At 40.5% G+C, this 16,700-nt stretch overlaps 1 protein-coding gene across 2 annotated transcripts in view; it reads left to right on the plus strand.

The window, feature by feature from the left end:
• The window catches only part of ARHGAP42 (Rho GTPase activating protein 42), a 425,019-nt gene that overhangs the window by 345,530 nt on the left and 62,789 nt on the right, over positions 1–16,700 (plus strand). For both annotated transcript variants that reach the window (XM_030200225.1, XM_030200226.1), the window contains 3 exons: positions 2,445–2,545; positions 5,391–5,500; positions 13,445–13,523. In XM_030200225.1, the coding sequence (XP_030056085.1) occupies positions 2,445–2,545; positions 5,391–5,500; positions 13,445–13,523 (290 nt within the window). The remainder of the gene's footprint in view (positions 1–2,444; positions 2,546–5,390; positions 5,501–13,444; positions 13,524–16,700) is intronic.

Genomic DNA, 16,700 nt, shown 5'->3' on the forward strand with positions numbered 1-16,700 from the left:
CAGTGCACTCCGCTCCATGGATAAATCCTTCTTATCTGTTCCCTTCTCCACTACTGCCAACTCCAGACTTCGCGCCTTCTGTCTCGCTGCACCCTACGCCTGGAATAAACTTCCTGAGCCCGTACATCTTGCCCCATCCTTGGCCACCTTTAAATCTAGACTGAAAGCCCACCTCTTTAACATTGCTTTTGACTCGTAACACTCGCCTCCACCTACCCTCCTCTCTTCCTTCCCGTTCACATTAATTGATTTGCTTACTTTATTTATTTTTTGTCTATTAGATTGTAAGCTCTTTGAGCAGGGACTGTCTTTCTTCTATGTTTGTGCAGCGCTGCGTACGCCTTGTAGCGCTATAGAAATGCTAAATAGTAGTAGTAGTAGTAGTAGTACTAAACTCTAAAATTTTGGAAACTAACACCCCTGTTTACTAAGCTGAGGTTACGGCTGCCGAGCGTTAATGCCAACACAGAGACTTCCCTTTTACTCACTGCGGTAAAAGGGGGTCTTGGCGTGCGTGAGAACACACACAGCAACACCAGCGCAGGCCCTCTTTTGCTGCAGCTTGGTAAAAGGGGCTCTAAGTTTGGATAAAAATAAGTGAAAATAAGTGACAAATTTAGGAGCTGAGCTTTTTTTTTTAATATCAGGCCTATAAGCATAATGCATATAAAACATCTTTTTAATCCTAATCTTTCATTTCCATTCCATTCAGTTCCTCGCCATTGCTAAGCTTGGTTTAGGCTGCTACTTATGAACTCTCAGACATTTCTTAATTTGGGGACCCTTTTACTAAGCCCCCCTGCGCTAGCGATGGGGGCTGTTTTTGCTACACGCTGAGGCCCTTTTCACCGTAGTGGGTAAAAAGTCTGAAAAAAGACCATGGACTTTCGGGAAGATTGCTCTTACCATGTGTTCACGCAGGGGTGAGCACTTACCGCTGCCCAATTACTGCCAGATAACCCCCTGTGGAATATTTCCGCTAGCGCCAGAATGTTGTGTGCTGGGCGTGGAACTACAGCCGGCACCTGTGTTGGGCCAGCGGTAGCTCCAGATTGGTACGTGGCAAGCCCACAGTGAGGCTACCGCCGCTTAGTAAAGGTCCCCTTAGTGAATGAAAGCAAAGTCAGACAGATCATGCAATATATTTCTAGTGCTATCTCTCAAAAAAGAATACTTTAGGTCTGAAGTGACAGTAAGTAAAACTGATTAGGCATGCCACAGATGAAAGGATAACCTGAAGGAGGTTTATTGAGAAGCTATAATTGAAACTTACCAAATCATAGCCCCGTTCTATGATCTGATAAGAAAGAATGGACATAAGTCTTATAGGGGCACTTTTACTAAGCTGCATAAGCATCTATGCGCACTCAACGCACACCAAAATGGAGTTACCGCCCGGCTACCGCATGGCTCTTGTGATAATTTCATTTTTGACGCACGTCCGAAAAATACCAGACGTGCGTATCGGACACTCGCAGGTCATTACCACCCGGTTACCACGTGAGACTTTACCGCTAGGTCGATGGCTGGCAGTAAAGTCTCAGACCCAAAATGGACGCGCGGCAATTTTCATTTTGTCGCACGTCCATTTTTGGCAAAAAAAGGCATTTTGTTTTACAGGTGCACTGCAAAATGATCCTGCACATTCCCAAAATACGAGTCTGCACTACTGCAGGCCATTTTTCAGCGCTTCTTTGTAAAAGGGCCCCATAATTTTTTCCTTGGTGGAGGAATATTCTACAGCAGGAGTTCTCAACACCTACCCAGTCAGGTTTTCAGGATAATCACGCTGAATATGCATGAGATACATTTGCGTGCAGGACCTCTGTTGTGGGTATCTTGAAAACCTGACTGGCCAGGTGTGTCCCAAGGATGGGGTTAAGAACAACTGATCCGGAGCAGTGCTTCTCAATGCCCATCTGGAGGCACAGCTTGTCAAATTGCCAGGATTACCACAACGAATATGTATGCAAGAGATATGCATCTATTGGAGACCTGTTATATGGAAATCTACAAGCTTGCCTAACGTTTAGAAGGCGGGCTCAGAATCAGTAAAGTTAGGGTTCAAATCCCACTTCGCCCATGGATTCTTCTTGTGATTTTGGACAAGTTACTTCACTTTCCATTGCCTCAGATACAAATTGAGACCATAAGCCCTCTGGCACAAAGGGAAATGCCCACTGTTTCTGAGCAGTTTAATTTAAAAGCCAGACGTCTGCCTTCAGATGCTAACAGTTTGTTCTTGAAATCTAATTACAGTTCTTTTTTGTTGTAATATTTTTTTTTGAAGCAGCAAAAACAGTGTTACAGTGCATGAGTTTTTGGTGCTTCTATTAAACTTCTACTGGAGGAGCAGAAATGTCTAGAGTTGCACTGTGTTTTTGGAAATGATAAACTGGATATTTTCTGTCTATAGTATGGTATAACAGTACCTGTTTTTCTAGGACCCCTGGGATTCACATGGATAAGACATTACTGTACTTACGATAAAGGAAATAAAACGTTCACAATGAGTGTTTCTGAAACAAAATCAGGTGGGAAAGTGGTGAGTATCAGTGATCCTTATTTTTTACAGGTTAGTTTACCTAGTGCGATTGTGTGCATAATATTAAGTATGAGAAACAGAGCATAGTGCTGACCACAGTGATTCGCAAATTTGTTCTGGGGGAACCCCAGTCACTTAGGTTTTCAAATATCTACAGTGAATATGCATGGGATCGATTTGCATTCACTTCCTTCTTGGTATGCAAATGAATCTCATGCATATTCATTGCAAATATTCTGAAAACCTCACTGGCTGGGGTTCCCTCAGGACAGATTAGAGAATCCCCAAATTCTCATTGCCTAATCACTGCACAGAATATAACGTTCCATTACAGAGTTCTGTGCAGTCATTTTGAGTTTTGAATGAATCAGCAGCTGGGTTGGGAAAACAGTATTGCATTTAAATGGTTAAGTATGGAAAAATGCCACATAGATGAAGATGAGTGTCTTCAATCTGAAAACCTTTTATTACTGTAAGAGTATGTGGAGTACAAATTAACATTGGAAAACTGACCAGGAGAATGAGTCTCCTGAAAACATTGTTTTAACTCCCCATGTTCAGTAATATATTAATGGGAACTTTGGAGCAGTGTTAACATATTATTTTTGATTGCATATTAGCATTTTGTGTCCAAGCAGTTCATTGTCATTTCAAAGTAAAGAGAACTTGGCAAAAGCCTAGCATGATAACAATGGGCAAGTCAATATTTAAACTCTGCAGCTGGCAATTTTAACTGCTTGCCGTGGTGTTTAAATATATTCCCAATTATTCAGCGCCGGCTGATAACCAGGTAGCATTTCTGAGTATTCGGGTATGCCTCAGACCACCACAGTACAACTTTCTTTTAACACAGGGCAACATTTTTTCTATAGGTTATCAGGATAGCAGAACTAAATATTACTATTGTGGTGGTCTGTAATGATTTTCAGGGACATTATCCAGATAATGTCACTGAAAATAGATGGATGGCCCCAGTTCATGGCATTCGTGCAGGTGGCAGGTACTACTTGACTGGATAATTGCTTTTGAATATTAGGTGGAGGGTATCTTTATTGATCAGTAATCAGTGACGATGCAGTCCATAATTACTTAACCCGCTGGTTTCCAAATGTGGTCCTGGAGGTATCCCAGCCAATAAGATTTTCGAGATGTCTACAATGAGAGATTGTTGCATGCATTACCTCCACCGCATTCAAATCTCTCTCATGCATATTTATTGTGGATATCCTGAAAACATAACTGGCTGGGTTGCCTCCTGGACCAGGTTTGGGAACCACTGACTTAACCTTTGTGGAATAATCAGTTTCTTAGCCCCTCTAGGTCTAATTCGTGCCCGTACACTTAGATAGCAGATGTAAGCTGCCACCTGCCAGTAATGGGACCTTATGTTATTTGCAGGTCTTCGTACCTGAATATCTTCCATCCCAAAGTGAACAGTACCAGTTTTTACTCAGCTAGTGTCAAAATATTTTTGTCTTGTCTATACAGAAAGGGAATAATGTTGATACAGTTACTGCTGAGGAAGGAGAAGCAATAGCCTGAGTAGAATTGTTTGATTTCATTGAGATCTTGTAGTTATTTCTTATAGCACAGTACACTCGATGGGTTTTTCTGATGGACATTTGGGCTCATTTTCGAAAGAGAAGGACGTCCATCTTTCGACGTAAATCGCAAGATGGACATCCTTCTCCCAGGGACGTCCAAATCTGTATAATCGAAACCTGATTTTGGATGTCTCCAACTGCAGTCCGTCGCAAGGACATCCAAAGTTCAAGGGGGCGTGTCGGAGGCATAGCAAAGGCGGGACTTGGGCGTACCTAACACATGGACGTCTTTAACCCATAATCGAAAAAAACAAGGATGTCCCTGATGAACACTTGGACTTTTTCACCCGAAACGTGTTTTTATTACGAATAAGGCACAAAAAGGTGCCCAAAATGACCACCGGAGAGAATCGGGGATGACCTCCCATTACTCCCCCAGTGGTCACTATCCCTCCTTCCACCCTCAAAAAACATCTTTAAAAATATGTCGTGCCAGCCTCTGTGCTAGCCTCAGATATCATACTAAGGTCCATTGAACAGCATGCAGGTCCCAGGAGCAATTTGAGTGGGTACTGCAGTGCACTTCAGACAGGCGGACCCAGGCCCATACCCCCCCTACCCGTTACATTTGTGGAGGAAATAGCGAGCTCTCACAAATCCACCATATGCCCACTGTACTCAAATATAGGTGCCCCCCTTCACCGGTAAGGGCTATGGTAGTGGTGTACAGTTGTGGGTAGTGGGTTTTTGGGGGGCTCAGCACACAAGGTAAGGGAGCTACGTTCCTGGGAGCATTTTTTGAAGTTCACTGCAGTGCCCCCTAGGGTGCCCGGTAGGTGTCCTGGCATGTCAGGGGGACCAGTGCACTAGAAATGCTGGCTCCTCCCACACCCAAATGGCTTGCATTTGGACGTTTTTGACATGGAAGTCTTTTGATTCGAAAATCGCCGAAAGTCAGAAACGTCCATGTCTAGGGACTTCCAAATTTAAGGATTTGGACGTCTCTGTTGGTATTTTCGAAATGAAAGATGGACGTCCATCTTGTTTTGAAAATACAGGTTTCCCCGCCCCTGCATTTCGCCATTTTGCAAGGACGTCCAAATCTCAATTTGGACGTTTCTTTCAAAAATGCCCCTCATTGTAATTTATGTTATATTCTGTACATTATTGTGTTTTATTCACTTTATTGTTTGTTTGTAAGCCACATTGAACTTGAGTGTATTGCGGGCTAATGTGGGGTATAAATGTAATGAATGAATAAATGAACACATAAATAAAGCTCTCTTTCATTTTCTTAATAGAATGGTTTGGTCACAAGCCCACCTGAGATGTTCAAGTTAAAAACCTGTATCCGGAGGAAAACGGACTCGATCGACAAACGCTTCTGTTTTGATATAGAAGTGCTTGAAAGGTTTGATGTCTTTGTTTCTTTTTCTATGTTAAACGCATTGAGTCAGAATTGAGATCCAGGGTAAACACCAAGCAAAAATATGAAATTCAGAAAGAGCGCATAATTATCCCAAGGGTTTAATTCCCTGCAACTACTGTATAGGAAAATGACATCCTAGACAACAAATTATATCAGAAGACTCATATAGAAACACCATGGAATGTGTGCTCGACTCTTAAATTTAGCGTCTTTGGGCAAGGATCCCACAGTGCATTTTGTAGCTATTTTTGTTGGCTTAACTTTGCTGTGGGATTAATACAAAGTTTTGCAGTAAGACATGGAGGAGGGAGGGTTACATACATATGGTATTGAAGTGAACTAACCAGGAGGATGACAAAAAAACGGAATAGGAGTGGCCTAGTGGTTAGGGTGGTGGACTTTGGTCCTGGGGAACTGAGGAACTGAGATTGATTCCCACTTCAGGCACAGGCAGCTCCTTGTGACTCTGGGCAAGTCACTTAACCCTCCATTGCCCCATGTAAGCTGCATTGAGCCTGCCATGAGTGGGAAAGTGCGGGGTACAAATGTAACAAAAAAAATGATATCCTATAAACAGGTAGGTTCTATGGCAGGCAGGTAAAGTGGAAGAACTGGGCAGACTGGATAGGCTATGTGGTCATTTGCTATCACTTGTTGACTCATCCTACGTACTCTGAATGGTATACAAAGTTTTGAATCAATATTTAAAATTGTAAGAACACTAGACCCAGAGTATTTGCATAGTTGCCAGATTACCATATTTTCCCCCATATTTTATTTTTGTTACATTTGTACCCCGCGCTTTCCCACTCATGGCAGGCTCAATGCGGCTTACATGGGGCAATGGAAAGTTAAGTGACTTGCCCAGAGTCACAAGGAGATGCCTGTGCCTGAAGTGGGAATCGAACTCAGTTCCTCAGTTCCCCAGGACCAAAGCCAACCACCCTGACCACTAGGCCACTCCTCCACTGCAATGAGTCAATAACTTAGGCTTAAAGCTTCTACCACCTTTTCAAAATAAAATTAACTAGCTTGAGGAACTGGATACTATTTTACATTTGTCATCTCATTGGGACCATATGCGGATTTTCAATAGCATCATCTGGATAATGCCACTGAAAATCTTCTCTGACTACCCTGGCACTTTTCGTATAATAGCTGTCGGTACCTGGTCAAATTAGCCCCTACAAAAAAGGCTCAAACACAAAATAGCCCCGACAAAAAAAACAAAACAAACAATAAAACCCCAGTCAAAAAAAAACCCTGGCACATCAGCCCCTGACAAAAGGGCTTGCCCACAATTTGGCTCCTGACAAAAGAGCCCGTCCTTGAGTATTTTACCTGCTCCTGCTGCTGCAACTGTGCGTCTTTCCGAGTCCTGTTGCTGTTTTGAGCTGAGGCAGGTCTCCCCTTTGCCCCAGGAGTGTTCTGCCTCATCTGATGCAACTTTCTATGTCCATGTAGGCAGGACAGAAAGGGGGCCAGCCAAAGCAGCTTGTTGACACTTCCAGTGGACTACAAGAATGTTGGAGGATTGTCAGGGAACAAAGATACCTGACCATGGAGGGGAGGCAGGAGGAAGTGGGAGACATAATGTTGGACTATGGGAGGTGTGGATAGAGGGGAAGAAGATATGCAGGACCCTCAGAGGGAGGGAGGGAGGCAGATACTTCTTATTTTTGTGAAGGGCTATGGGCTATTTTGTTACAAGGGCTATTTTGTGAAGAGAATATTATGAGCCATTTTGTCAAGGGCTATTTTGTTACAGGGCTATTTTGTCCAGGTTATTATGTCAGGGTGCCATAGCTGTCCTATCGTGCCAAGATGTTTATCCAAGGACCCGCTTTGGATATCTGCAGTACCTGGATAATTTCCACCAGTCAGTCAATACCCAGATATTCAGCAATGAATGCCACTATTTACATGTGTATATATGCTAAAATGACTAAATCTGCTATGTTTATTTCTTTAGTATTCTTTCCAACCCAATTTAGACATTCTCAATCCATTTTGTATAATTCTTTCTGTTGTGTCTGGGGGTACTAGGAAGTTTCTCAATAAAACATATAGCGTGCCTAGAGATCTGCGCCGAAACCCAGATGTATTCTATAACAACGCGCGTAACTTAATTGGCTTAACAAGCTAATTAGTGTTGATAACAGTACTTAACAAGTAATAACCACTAATTGATAATAATTAAAATTTAAGTACACAACTTACTAAGCATATTCTGTAATGAACTGTGCCTAAATTCTAATGCTCACAGTTGAAAAGGGGCGTGGCAATGGGTGGGCAAATGTCCGCTTCATGTGCATTACAAAATTTACTTGCATAGGGATTTACGCCATGTTTTCATTGGTGGAAATAGAGGTGCATAGTTTTAGGTGCTGGGATATCAACTAAGCATATTCTATATACCGCATCTAAATCTAGGCAGAGCTTATGGAATACATTTAGGTGGAAATGATTTTCGTGCGGAATTTGTAGGTGCCATATATAGCATCTGGCCCATAATGTTCCAAATGATTACATGGTAGGTTTCTTGTCTCAAAAATGTTCTTCTGTAGACACAGAATAGAACAAACCCTTGTCAAAATAAGAATTTCTCAAGCTTGCGGCTAATGGTCTTAACTACTGTTTGAGCAGCATGGCAGAAGGCTCAGCTCATATGTACTGGTTTTGTCCAGTGTTTCCTAAATTCTGATTAGAGAAGATCACATCTAGGATTCTAGTATTTACAGCAGAGGTTTGTCTTTTAGGCTTACCATTGAAAAGTATATATCTTCTTAAGATAAACTAATTGCCCATAGGTTATTGACTGTAAAAATAGCAATACCTGTTAAACAGAGAGGAGCATTGATACTTAATTTGAATGACTGGTTTATTAGTATTTGAGACTTTTTTTTCCATGGAGAAATTTACCTTAGAAAACTACAAAATTGAATGTACATACAGAACTCTGAATGCCAGTCTTGAATTTCTTGGAAGAGAGTATGAGGTACTTACAAGTTATACCAGACTAGTTGCCTCTTGGGCTATCAAAACCTATTAAAGTAACCCTGATAAGGTTCTTTGCTATAGAAAGGTGTTGTACTGAAGTGGCATGTCACAGTATAAGGTACCCTGGCCTTCGGCTGGATGGATAAGAGTATATTATATCAGAAATAAACATGCTGCCAAAAGGCATGCACTGTCATCAGATATATGCAGCTGACATTATTAAAAACTCATTACAAATTTTCAACACTATGGCCATAGATCCGTTCAGCAATAAAACTAAGCATTAACACAACAGGAGCAGGCCACCTGCGCATATTTTTCCTAATAGAAAATATCTGATTTTATTAGAGGTTTTATGTTAAATTGTAACAGCTCCTGTACCTTATTGAAACAAGTGACCTTTGATAACATTGTGTTTTTAGTCACTCAGCTTAAAATTTTAGAGTACAGCTCAAGTCGTTCTATTTTAAACAGATTTAGGAATGCAAATAGAATTGTAACCGAACCCTTCCAGGAATTAGTTGCATTAAAGGCAATAAGAACATGTACTGGAAATCCAGAGAATATTCCATTTTATAATCTGTACAGTTGTACAGTTGACCTGACCTGTGATGTCAGGGCTCTCTGGAATTGTCTGGCTCATGTGTCTTGCAAAGTTGCACTATAGTTTGTAATTTGATTGTTTTTATTCACAGCACTTTGCACAAGTATCCGGAGGGAACGGCTTATACATTTTATAAATAAAATAAATTGCAACTACAGGTTCTCTTCTCTTTAATGGCTCAAAATTTTAACTCTTCCTCTATACGATTCCCTAATATGTCTGTTCCACATGATCCTCTACCACAACATCACTGTGTAACTGTTTATACCGGAATTGGCGAACGCCTTTACGGTACTATGTAAGCCACATTGAGCCTGCAAATAGGTGGGAAAATGTGGGATACAAATGTAACAAATAAATATATACAGACACAGTGCAATCTGCGTAAGTGTAAGGGTCTGGGACCAAAGAAATGCATGCAGTTAACCGGAGCGTGCACTTAACCGTTGTGACCCAAAGAAGCTTGACATCTGATAAACATATATACGGTACTGTTTATTATTATACATACAGTATACAGTCTCCGTTAACTGATGTTAGGCTTACTTGAAATAATCAGTTATAGTCCTCTGTACACTATTGGGTCTGTGAGTTCCATAGACTATGTCTGCCAGATGGTGAAAACTGTCATAGCACTGACATCCAGTGGCCTCCAGATAGGCCCGCACGGTGTTGAGACTCTCCAGCGCTCTTGCAAAAGTGACAGGAGGAGGTTGTTGAATTTTGTCAGCATGTGCCTCGCTGCTCATTTCATCCTCTGTTTCATCATCAGCCATTGTTGCCTGCGTGTAGGTGCAAATTTCGACATCAGTGCTGTCGTCAGCTGTTTGTAGATCGTAATCAACAGCTACGTAGTGATAAAACTCCTCTTCAGTAACACCGGCTGGGATGTCAATAGCCTGTTCATCTGACGCGTTTGCAACAGCTGCATCTGTTTTGTCCTTCTCCACATCCCTAACAAAGCTTGCCCACTTGTAGCAGTTCACAATGGTTGCCTGTGTAACATGATTCCAGGCTTTTTTCTGCATATGTAGGAAATCCAACAGTGATAGATTATGAGCCAGTTCAACAGCACGTTTATCCTTGCCAGTCTGGTCATCCATAACGCTCATCAGACGACGTAGCACAAGAGCTCGATAATGTTGTTTGAAATTGGCTATTATGCCCTGATCCATAGGTTGGATCAGAGAGGTAGTGTTTGGTGGCAGGAAGACCACCTTGACGTTAGACAGCCTGACATCATCCCTGTGTGCAGCACAATTATCACAAAGCAACAAAATCTGACGCTTTTGTGCCCACATTCTAGTGTCTAACTTCTTTAGCCACTGCTTCCAAATTTCTCCGGTCATCCATGAATTTGTGTTAGCCTCATATGACACAGGAAGTCGCTTAACTTTCTTGAAGTAACGGGGCTGTTTGCTCTTTCCAATGTGAAGGGGTTCCAACTTCTCACTCCCATCCATATTGCAGCAAAGGAGGATTGTTAGTCGGTCCTTCGACGTTTTACCTCCAGTAGTTTCAGCATGTTTGAATGCAAGTGTTCCATCAGGAATCGCTCGCCAGTAGAGACCGTTTTCATCTCTGATTGGCTTGTTGAGCCAATTAAGATACACGCCTAGTTTTAGAATGCACCTGGATTTCAGCATGCAAATCTAGGCACCGTATATAGAGTCTCTCCTCCCCCCCCCCCCCCCCCCCCCTCCAAATGCTTAAGGAGCAGCTTATTCCTTTCTCAAAGGCTTCAGTGGCTTAAAAGTTATTTTGTAATAGTTTGGTTGAGTAATATTGCTGCATATAAATGTATTTCATTTCATACAGCCTTTATGGGAAATGTAAATCTACAACTGTATGTGGCAGTGCTATTTCTGGTAAAGACAAAATAAAGGTCATTTGTTAGATGCTTCTGCTAATAGTCTCAGGTAATTAAAACATAAAGCTTGTATCCCACATTCAAGGGGAGGGAATGTATATGGCAGATTTACATCTACTTCTTACAAATGCAGGGTTTTTTTTAGTAATACCCTTCGGGGATTGAGTTCCTTGACTAGATGTGATTTTTAAAGCCGGTGAATACACATTTTCCAGTTTATGCAGGCATTTTCTTTTTTCTTTTATGCTTATCCATTAGATTATCTAACCTCTTCTAGTGAATGAAGACTGCTCCTAAATAGACTTTCTGTGACTTTGTGCTTGTAGGTATTCTTATATAAATAAGGGAAAAGACAGTCCATCCTGATGTGTACCACATGCATCTGAAAATTATTTTCTTCACTGTTACACGTATCCATAGGTCTGTTTCACCATTGTCAAGCTCATTCTTGGTTGTACTTATGTAGTAAGCAGCCTTATTTATTTATTTACAGGCATATCTACTAAGCTATGTTAAAATAGACAAATGGAGGTTTATTTTATAACAGAACACACAGGTGTATTTGATGCATCAGTAATAAAGACAGTCATCCTGATATTTAGCGCTCTTTAACTGGCCAGAAACTTCTTATTCACTTAACCTGCTATCTGTGAATATTTAGCGGGAAATAACCAGTTATCTCCCACTGAATATTCTTGGTCAGCTCTTACCCCTGGATTCTATAATTATTTATTAGGGTTTATTTACCGCCTTTATGAAGGAATTCACTCAAGGCGTTGTACTGTAAGAATAAATCAAACATGAGCAATCGGCAATTACAGCAGTAAAAATATTCAAATAACAATACAAAGTATGGTGAGGAGGGACATTTTCGAAAGGTCGTCCAAGTATGAATTAGTGCGTCCTTGCGAAGTCGGCCAAAATGAGGTGGGTATAATCGAAAAATAGTATGGACGTCCTTAGACATTCCATTATCGCAGTGCGAAACACCCAAAGTATAGTAAAAAGGATGCCCATCTTCCAGAACCACGAAAGGACATCCCTAAAACATTCACTGTACTTGCAAATTTGTCATATCAACGTTCTTCGCCGGTTCTACGAGAAAGACGTCCTTATTACTATACTTTGGGCTTCTGTGATGTACCTGGTTGTTCCGCAAGTACAGTAGTGCATGTAGTTGCGGACATCCAGGTACGGGAAATATAAGGAGCATTCGTAAGTGTAAAGTACAGTAACAAGGACGTGTTTTGCGCAGAACTGTCAAATGACGTCCATCTTACTAGGCCCACCGAAGGACGACGGGCCTGTAAGAGGGACATTCTTCGGCAGTTCTGTGAGAAACACATTGTTGTTACTGTACTTTACACTTATGAATGTTCCTTATATTTCCCGTACCTGGATGTCCGCAACTACATGCACTGTACTTGCGGAACATGCAGCTATGGGAAATATAAGGAACATACATATTTTATTGTGTATATATGAAGAGATTCGCACACTTGATAATGATCTATATAAGGAAGGTTCAGCACATATGAACACGTACTCATCCAAATAAGGCCCCGCACGCGTGATGACGGTCCATGCGTCATGGTCGTCCACATGCCGACCCATCATATATGGGGCAGGACGTCCACGTGCTGACTCGTCCATATATGGGATGGTCATCCATATATGGAACTGTGCACGTAAGGACATCCATCACGCATATGCGTCCATATAAGGTGATGCACACTTTCCCACGATTATTCCTTGACAAACATGTCTTTATGGCGAGAGCCCAATTTCAGCGATGCTGAAAACTTGTACCTGGTGTACAATTGCCTCAAACACCGGCAAATTCTTTTTATGTACCACCGCCACCTTCCCCCCAGGACTGTCTCCGTCCAAGCCTGGAGTCAAATAAGGGACAGGTTGGAAAGGTAAGGGTCCGCCTGCCTGAAGTGCACTGCACCCACTAAAACTGCTCCAGGGACCTGCATACTGCTGTCATGGAGCTGGGTATGAAAAAATGGACCAAGTAAAGTCGCCCAAGTGCTCGTCAGGGTTGCCCTTCTTTTTTCCATTATCGGTCGAGGACGCCCATGTGTTAGGCACGCCCCAGTCCTGCCTTCGCTATGCTTCCGACTTTGGTCGTCCCCGTGACGGAAAGCAGTTGAGGACGCCCAAAATCAGCTTTCGATTATGCTGATTTGGGCGACCCTGGCAGAAGGGCGCCTATCTCCCGATTTGTGTCGAAAGATGGGCGCCCTTCTCTTTCAAAAATAAGCCTGATAGTCTAGAAAAAGATTTAGGTAATATTTTCTACATTACACTTTATCAAATAGACTAATCTTAAAAATCATATCTGCTTTCTTTATTATAGCTGGGTATGCAAAGCTTTCAGAAACTAAAGACAGGTTGGTTGAAAGTATAAAAAAACATTTTAATTATATATTATTTCTTTTATAAGACAGGGGATCATTACACTGCAGGCTTTGTCTGATGCAAACAGGAAACTTTGGCTGGAAGCCATGGACGGAAAAGAACCGGTACGGAAATTTAAGTGTATATTTTATCTTTCTTGCATTTTAATGTAAATGTTATATTATTTAAAGAGATATTTTAAAATGTGTGTATTTTAAAGAAATGATACGTTAATAGTTCACTAACGAACAGCCTAGTGGGCTAAAAGCGCTAGTAATCATTGGCCAAAAAAACTCCACCAATCTATTCAAAACCTTGCTTGTGTGTATAAACCATTAGAAGTACAAATAAGATCCCCAAAAGTTTCAACTCCCAACGTTTTATTTACACGAGCAATGTGTTTTGTTTTGAACATATCTCTCTTATCTGTCCTCTTCTCCTCTACTGCTAATTCCAGACTCCGTTCCTTTTATCTTGCTGCACCTCACGCATGGAATAGACTACCCAAGCCTGTATGTCTAGCCCCATCTTTGGCCGTTTTCAAGTCCAAACTTAAAGCCCACCTCTTTACCACTGCTTTTGACTCCTAACCACTACTCACTTGCCCTGTCCTTTTATCCTCACCTCTTTATTCCCTTACCCTTATTGTTCTGTCTGTTTACCTGTCTTATCTAGATTGTAAGATCTTTGAGCAGGGACTGTCTTTTTGTGTATGGTGTACAGCGCTGCGTATGCCTTGTAGCGCTATAGAAATGATGAATAGTAATAGTAACATATATTGATTGAGTTTTTTGGCCAATGATTATGATTTTGATGCCAGTTTTTGAAAGAGTGCTGAAGTCTGGTACTACAAGTGCATATAAGGTCATTTTCTCCTCTGTTTCTTTATAATTCAAACAACAAAGTTAATGAGATAAATCTGTTATTCACAGCAGTGGTATTTATTTGTTTGGTGATGTGTTTGTTGCTGTTTTCACATATAGATTTTATTTAATCCAATATTTATAGGAAAAATATTTCATCAGGACATGCTAGGTAGGTTAAAATTCTAGATGTTATAAATGAGTGTTTCATGGTGTCTCTGGTTCTGGAAACAATAAGAAAAGAAGCTACTTTAGATCTAGTCTTTGCTGGAATGCAGGACCTTGTTCAAGATATAACTGTTGGATCCACTTGGCGATAGTCATGATAGTTTTATCAAGTTTGTCGTAATCAGTGGATGGAAAACACTAAGGTCCCTGTTTACTAACCACACTAGAGTCACATTATCATTTTTAGTAAGCGCTAAGCATTACCATGTGCTAACTGTGTAGATGCTTATAATATTCCTAATGGCGTCTACACAGTTAGCGCGTGCTAATTTTTAGCATGCACTAAGTTCCCTATTTACTAAGCTGTGCTAGAGGAGCGTTAGGATTTTTAGCGCTTGCTAACCATTAGCGTGTGCTAACTGCGTAGGTTCCCACAATATGCCTATGGGTGCTTACACAGTTAGCATGCGCCAATTTTGTGCACGTGCTAAAAATGCATAGCGCACCTTAGTAAACAGGACCCTAAAAACGCTAGCACACCTTACTAAACAGGGCCCTAAGGTAAAAATCTGCTACAACATTTAATTTTAAAAAGGTAGACTTTGATAAAATGAGGAAATTAAGGAAAATAAAACCTAAAAGGTTACCAGGGTCAAAAATATGCATGAGGCTTGAATACCCAGATGAAATTTAATATGGACAAGCGTAAAATGAGGCACTTAAGGGAAAATAGTCCCAACTTTAAGTACGTAATTCTGGGTTCTAAGTTAGAAGTCGCCAGCCAAGAAAAAGACATTGGAGTCATTGGGAAAAATAAGTTGACATGTTTAGCCCACTGTGCCACGGCTGCTATAAAAGCAAATAGAATGTTAGGGATTATTCGAAAGATGATGAAGAATAAAGCGGAGAAAATCATTGTGCTTTTGTATATGTCCCTAGTGCAAGCACACCTTGAACATTGTGTGCATTTCTGGTTGCCCCATCTGAGAAAGGATATAACAGAACTTAAAAAGGTACATAGAAGGGTAATAAAAATTATAGAGGAGATAGAATACGTCCCTTAAGAAAGGCTAAGCAGGTCAGGGCTTCTCAGCTTGGAGAAAATATGACAGTGAATATGATAGAAATTTATAAAATGATGAGTTGAGTGCATGGCTACACAGAAGAACGGTTGTTTAACTTTTCAAACATTGCAAAAACAAGCGCACACTCCTTGAAACTAATGACCACCCTTGCTCTTTGTAGGGGTGTAAGAAGGAATATTTTTGTTACTTAATATTCCTATTTTTATTTTCTATATTTGATTCATATATATGTGATTGTATTTAATTACTTCATATGTTGTTACTTTCCGATTTTCCTGAACAAGTGCAGACTTGTATATTGTACTTTTTTTTGGAATTTTTGAAAATTAAATGATAAAAAAAATAAATTAGAAAGGCATATGTTAAAACCATATACAATGAAACCATAAAAGCTGTGAACAATGATAATAATAAAACAAATAATAAAAAGCTAGTAATATAATAAACAATAGAATAAATAATACAAACCTTGATTATAGAGTATGGTGTGAAATCTTGTATAAGATCATCTAGAAATGTGTATATATAACATATATGTATAAAAATTATGTTTATTAAAAGACTTGATATACTGCCGTCTCAAAAAAAGGTTGCAACTGTTTACAAAATAATATTTAAAAACATAAAATAGGAAAAGAACTCCAATATAAGAGAAGCAAACATATCACAGCATAAACAAAGCAGACTCAGAAACAATCAAACAGTATAATATAGTCAAAACACAACGAGTACTACTATCTGCAGTAGTAACGAGTTGACCTGTGCTGAGGCCCAGCAAATGATGCTAGCCAAAAATGTTCCAGAATAAGTCAGGTTGAACCAAAAGCTAATTCAAAAAAATAGGTCTTAAGGAGCATCTTAAACTTTGGGACTAGTTCTGATTTTGATGCAAGCTTTCAGAGAAGGAGGAAACTGTTTACTGTAGCTCTTGATTCATCCAATTATGTAATTACAATTTCCAGTGTAAATACTACAAGATACGTTGATCCATATCAGCTGAAAATGCATGATCACTATGGGGTCCTTTTACTAAAGTGCGCTGAAAAATGGTTTGCGGTAGTGTAGATGTGGGTTATGGGCATGCGCCGATCCATTTTTCAGCGCACCTGTAAAAAGGGCCTTTGTTTTTGCTGAAAATGGACGTGCAGCAAAATCAAAACTGCCACGCGTCCATTTTGGGTCTGCG

The sequence above is a fragment of the Microcaecilia unicolor genome, chromosome 4 (genome assembly GCF_901765095.1).
Source record: "Microcaecilia unicolor chromosome 4, aMicUni1.1, whole genome shotgun sequence".
In the NCBI taxonomy this organism is placed as follows: Eukaryota; Metazoa; Chordata; class Amphibia; order Gymnophiona; family Siphonopidae; genus Microcaecilia; species Microcaecilia unicolor.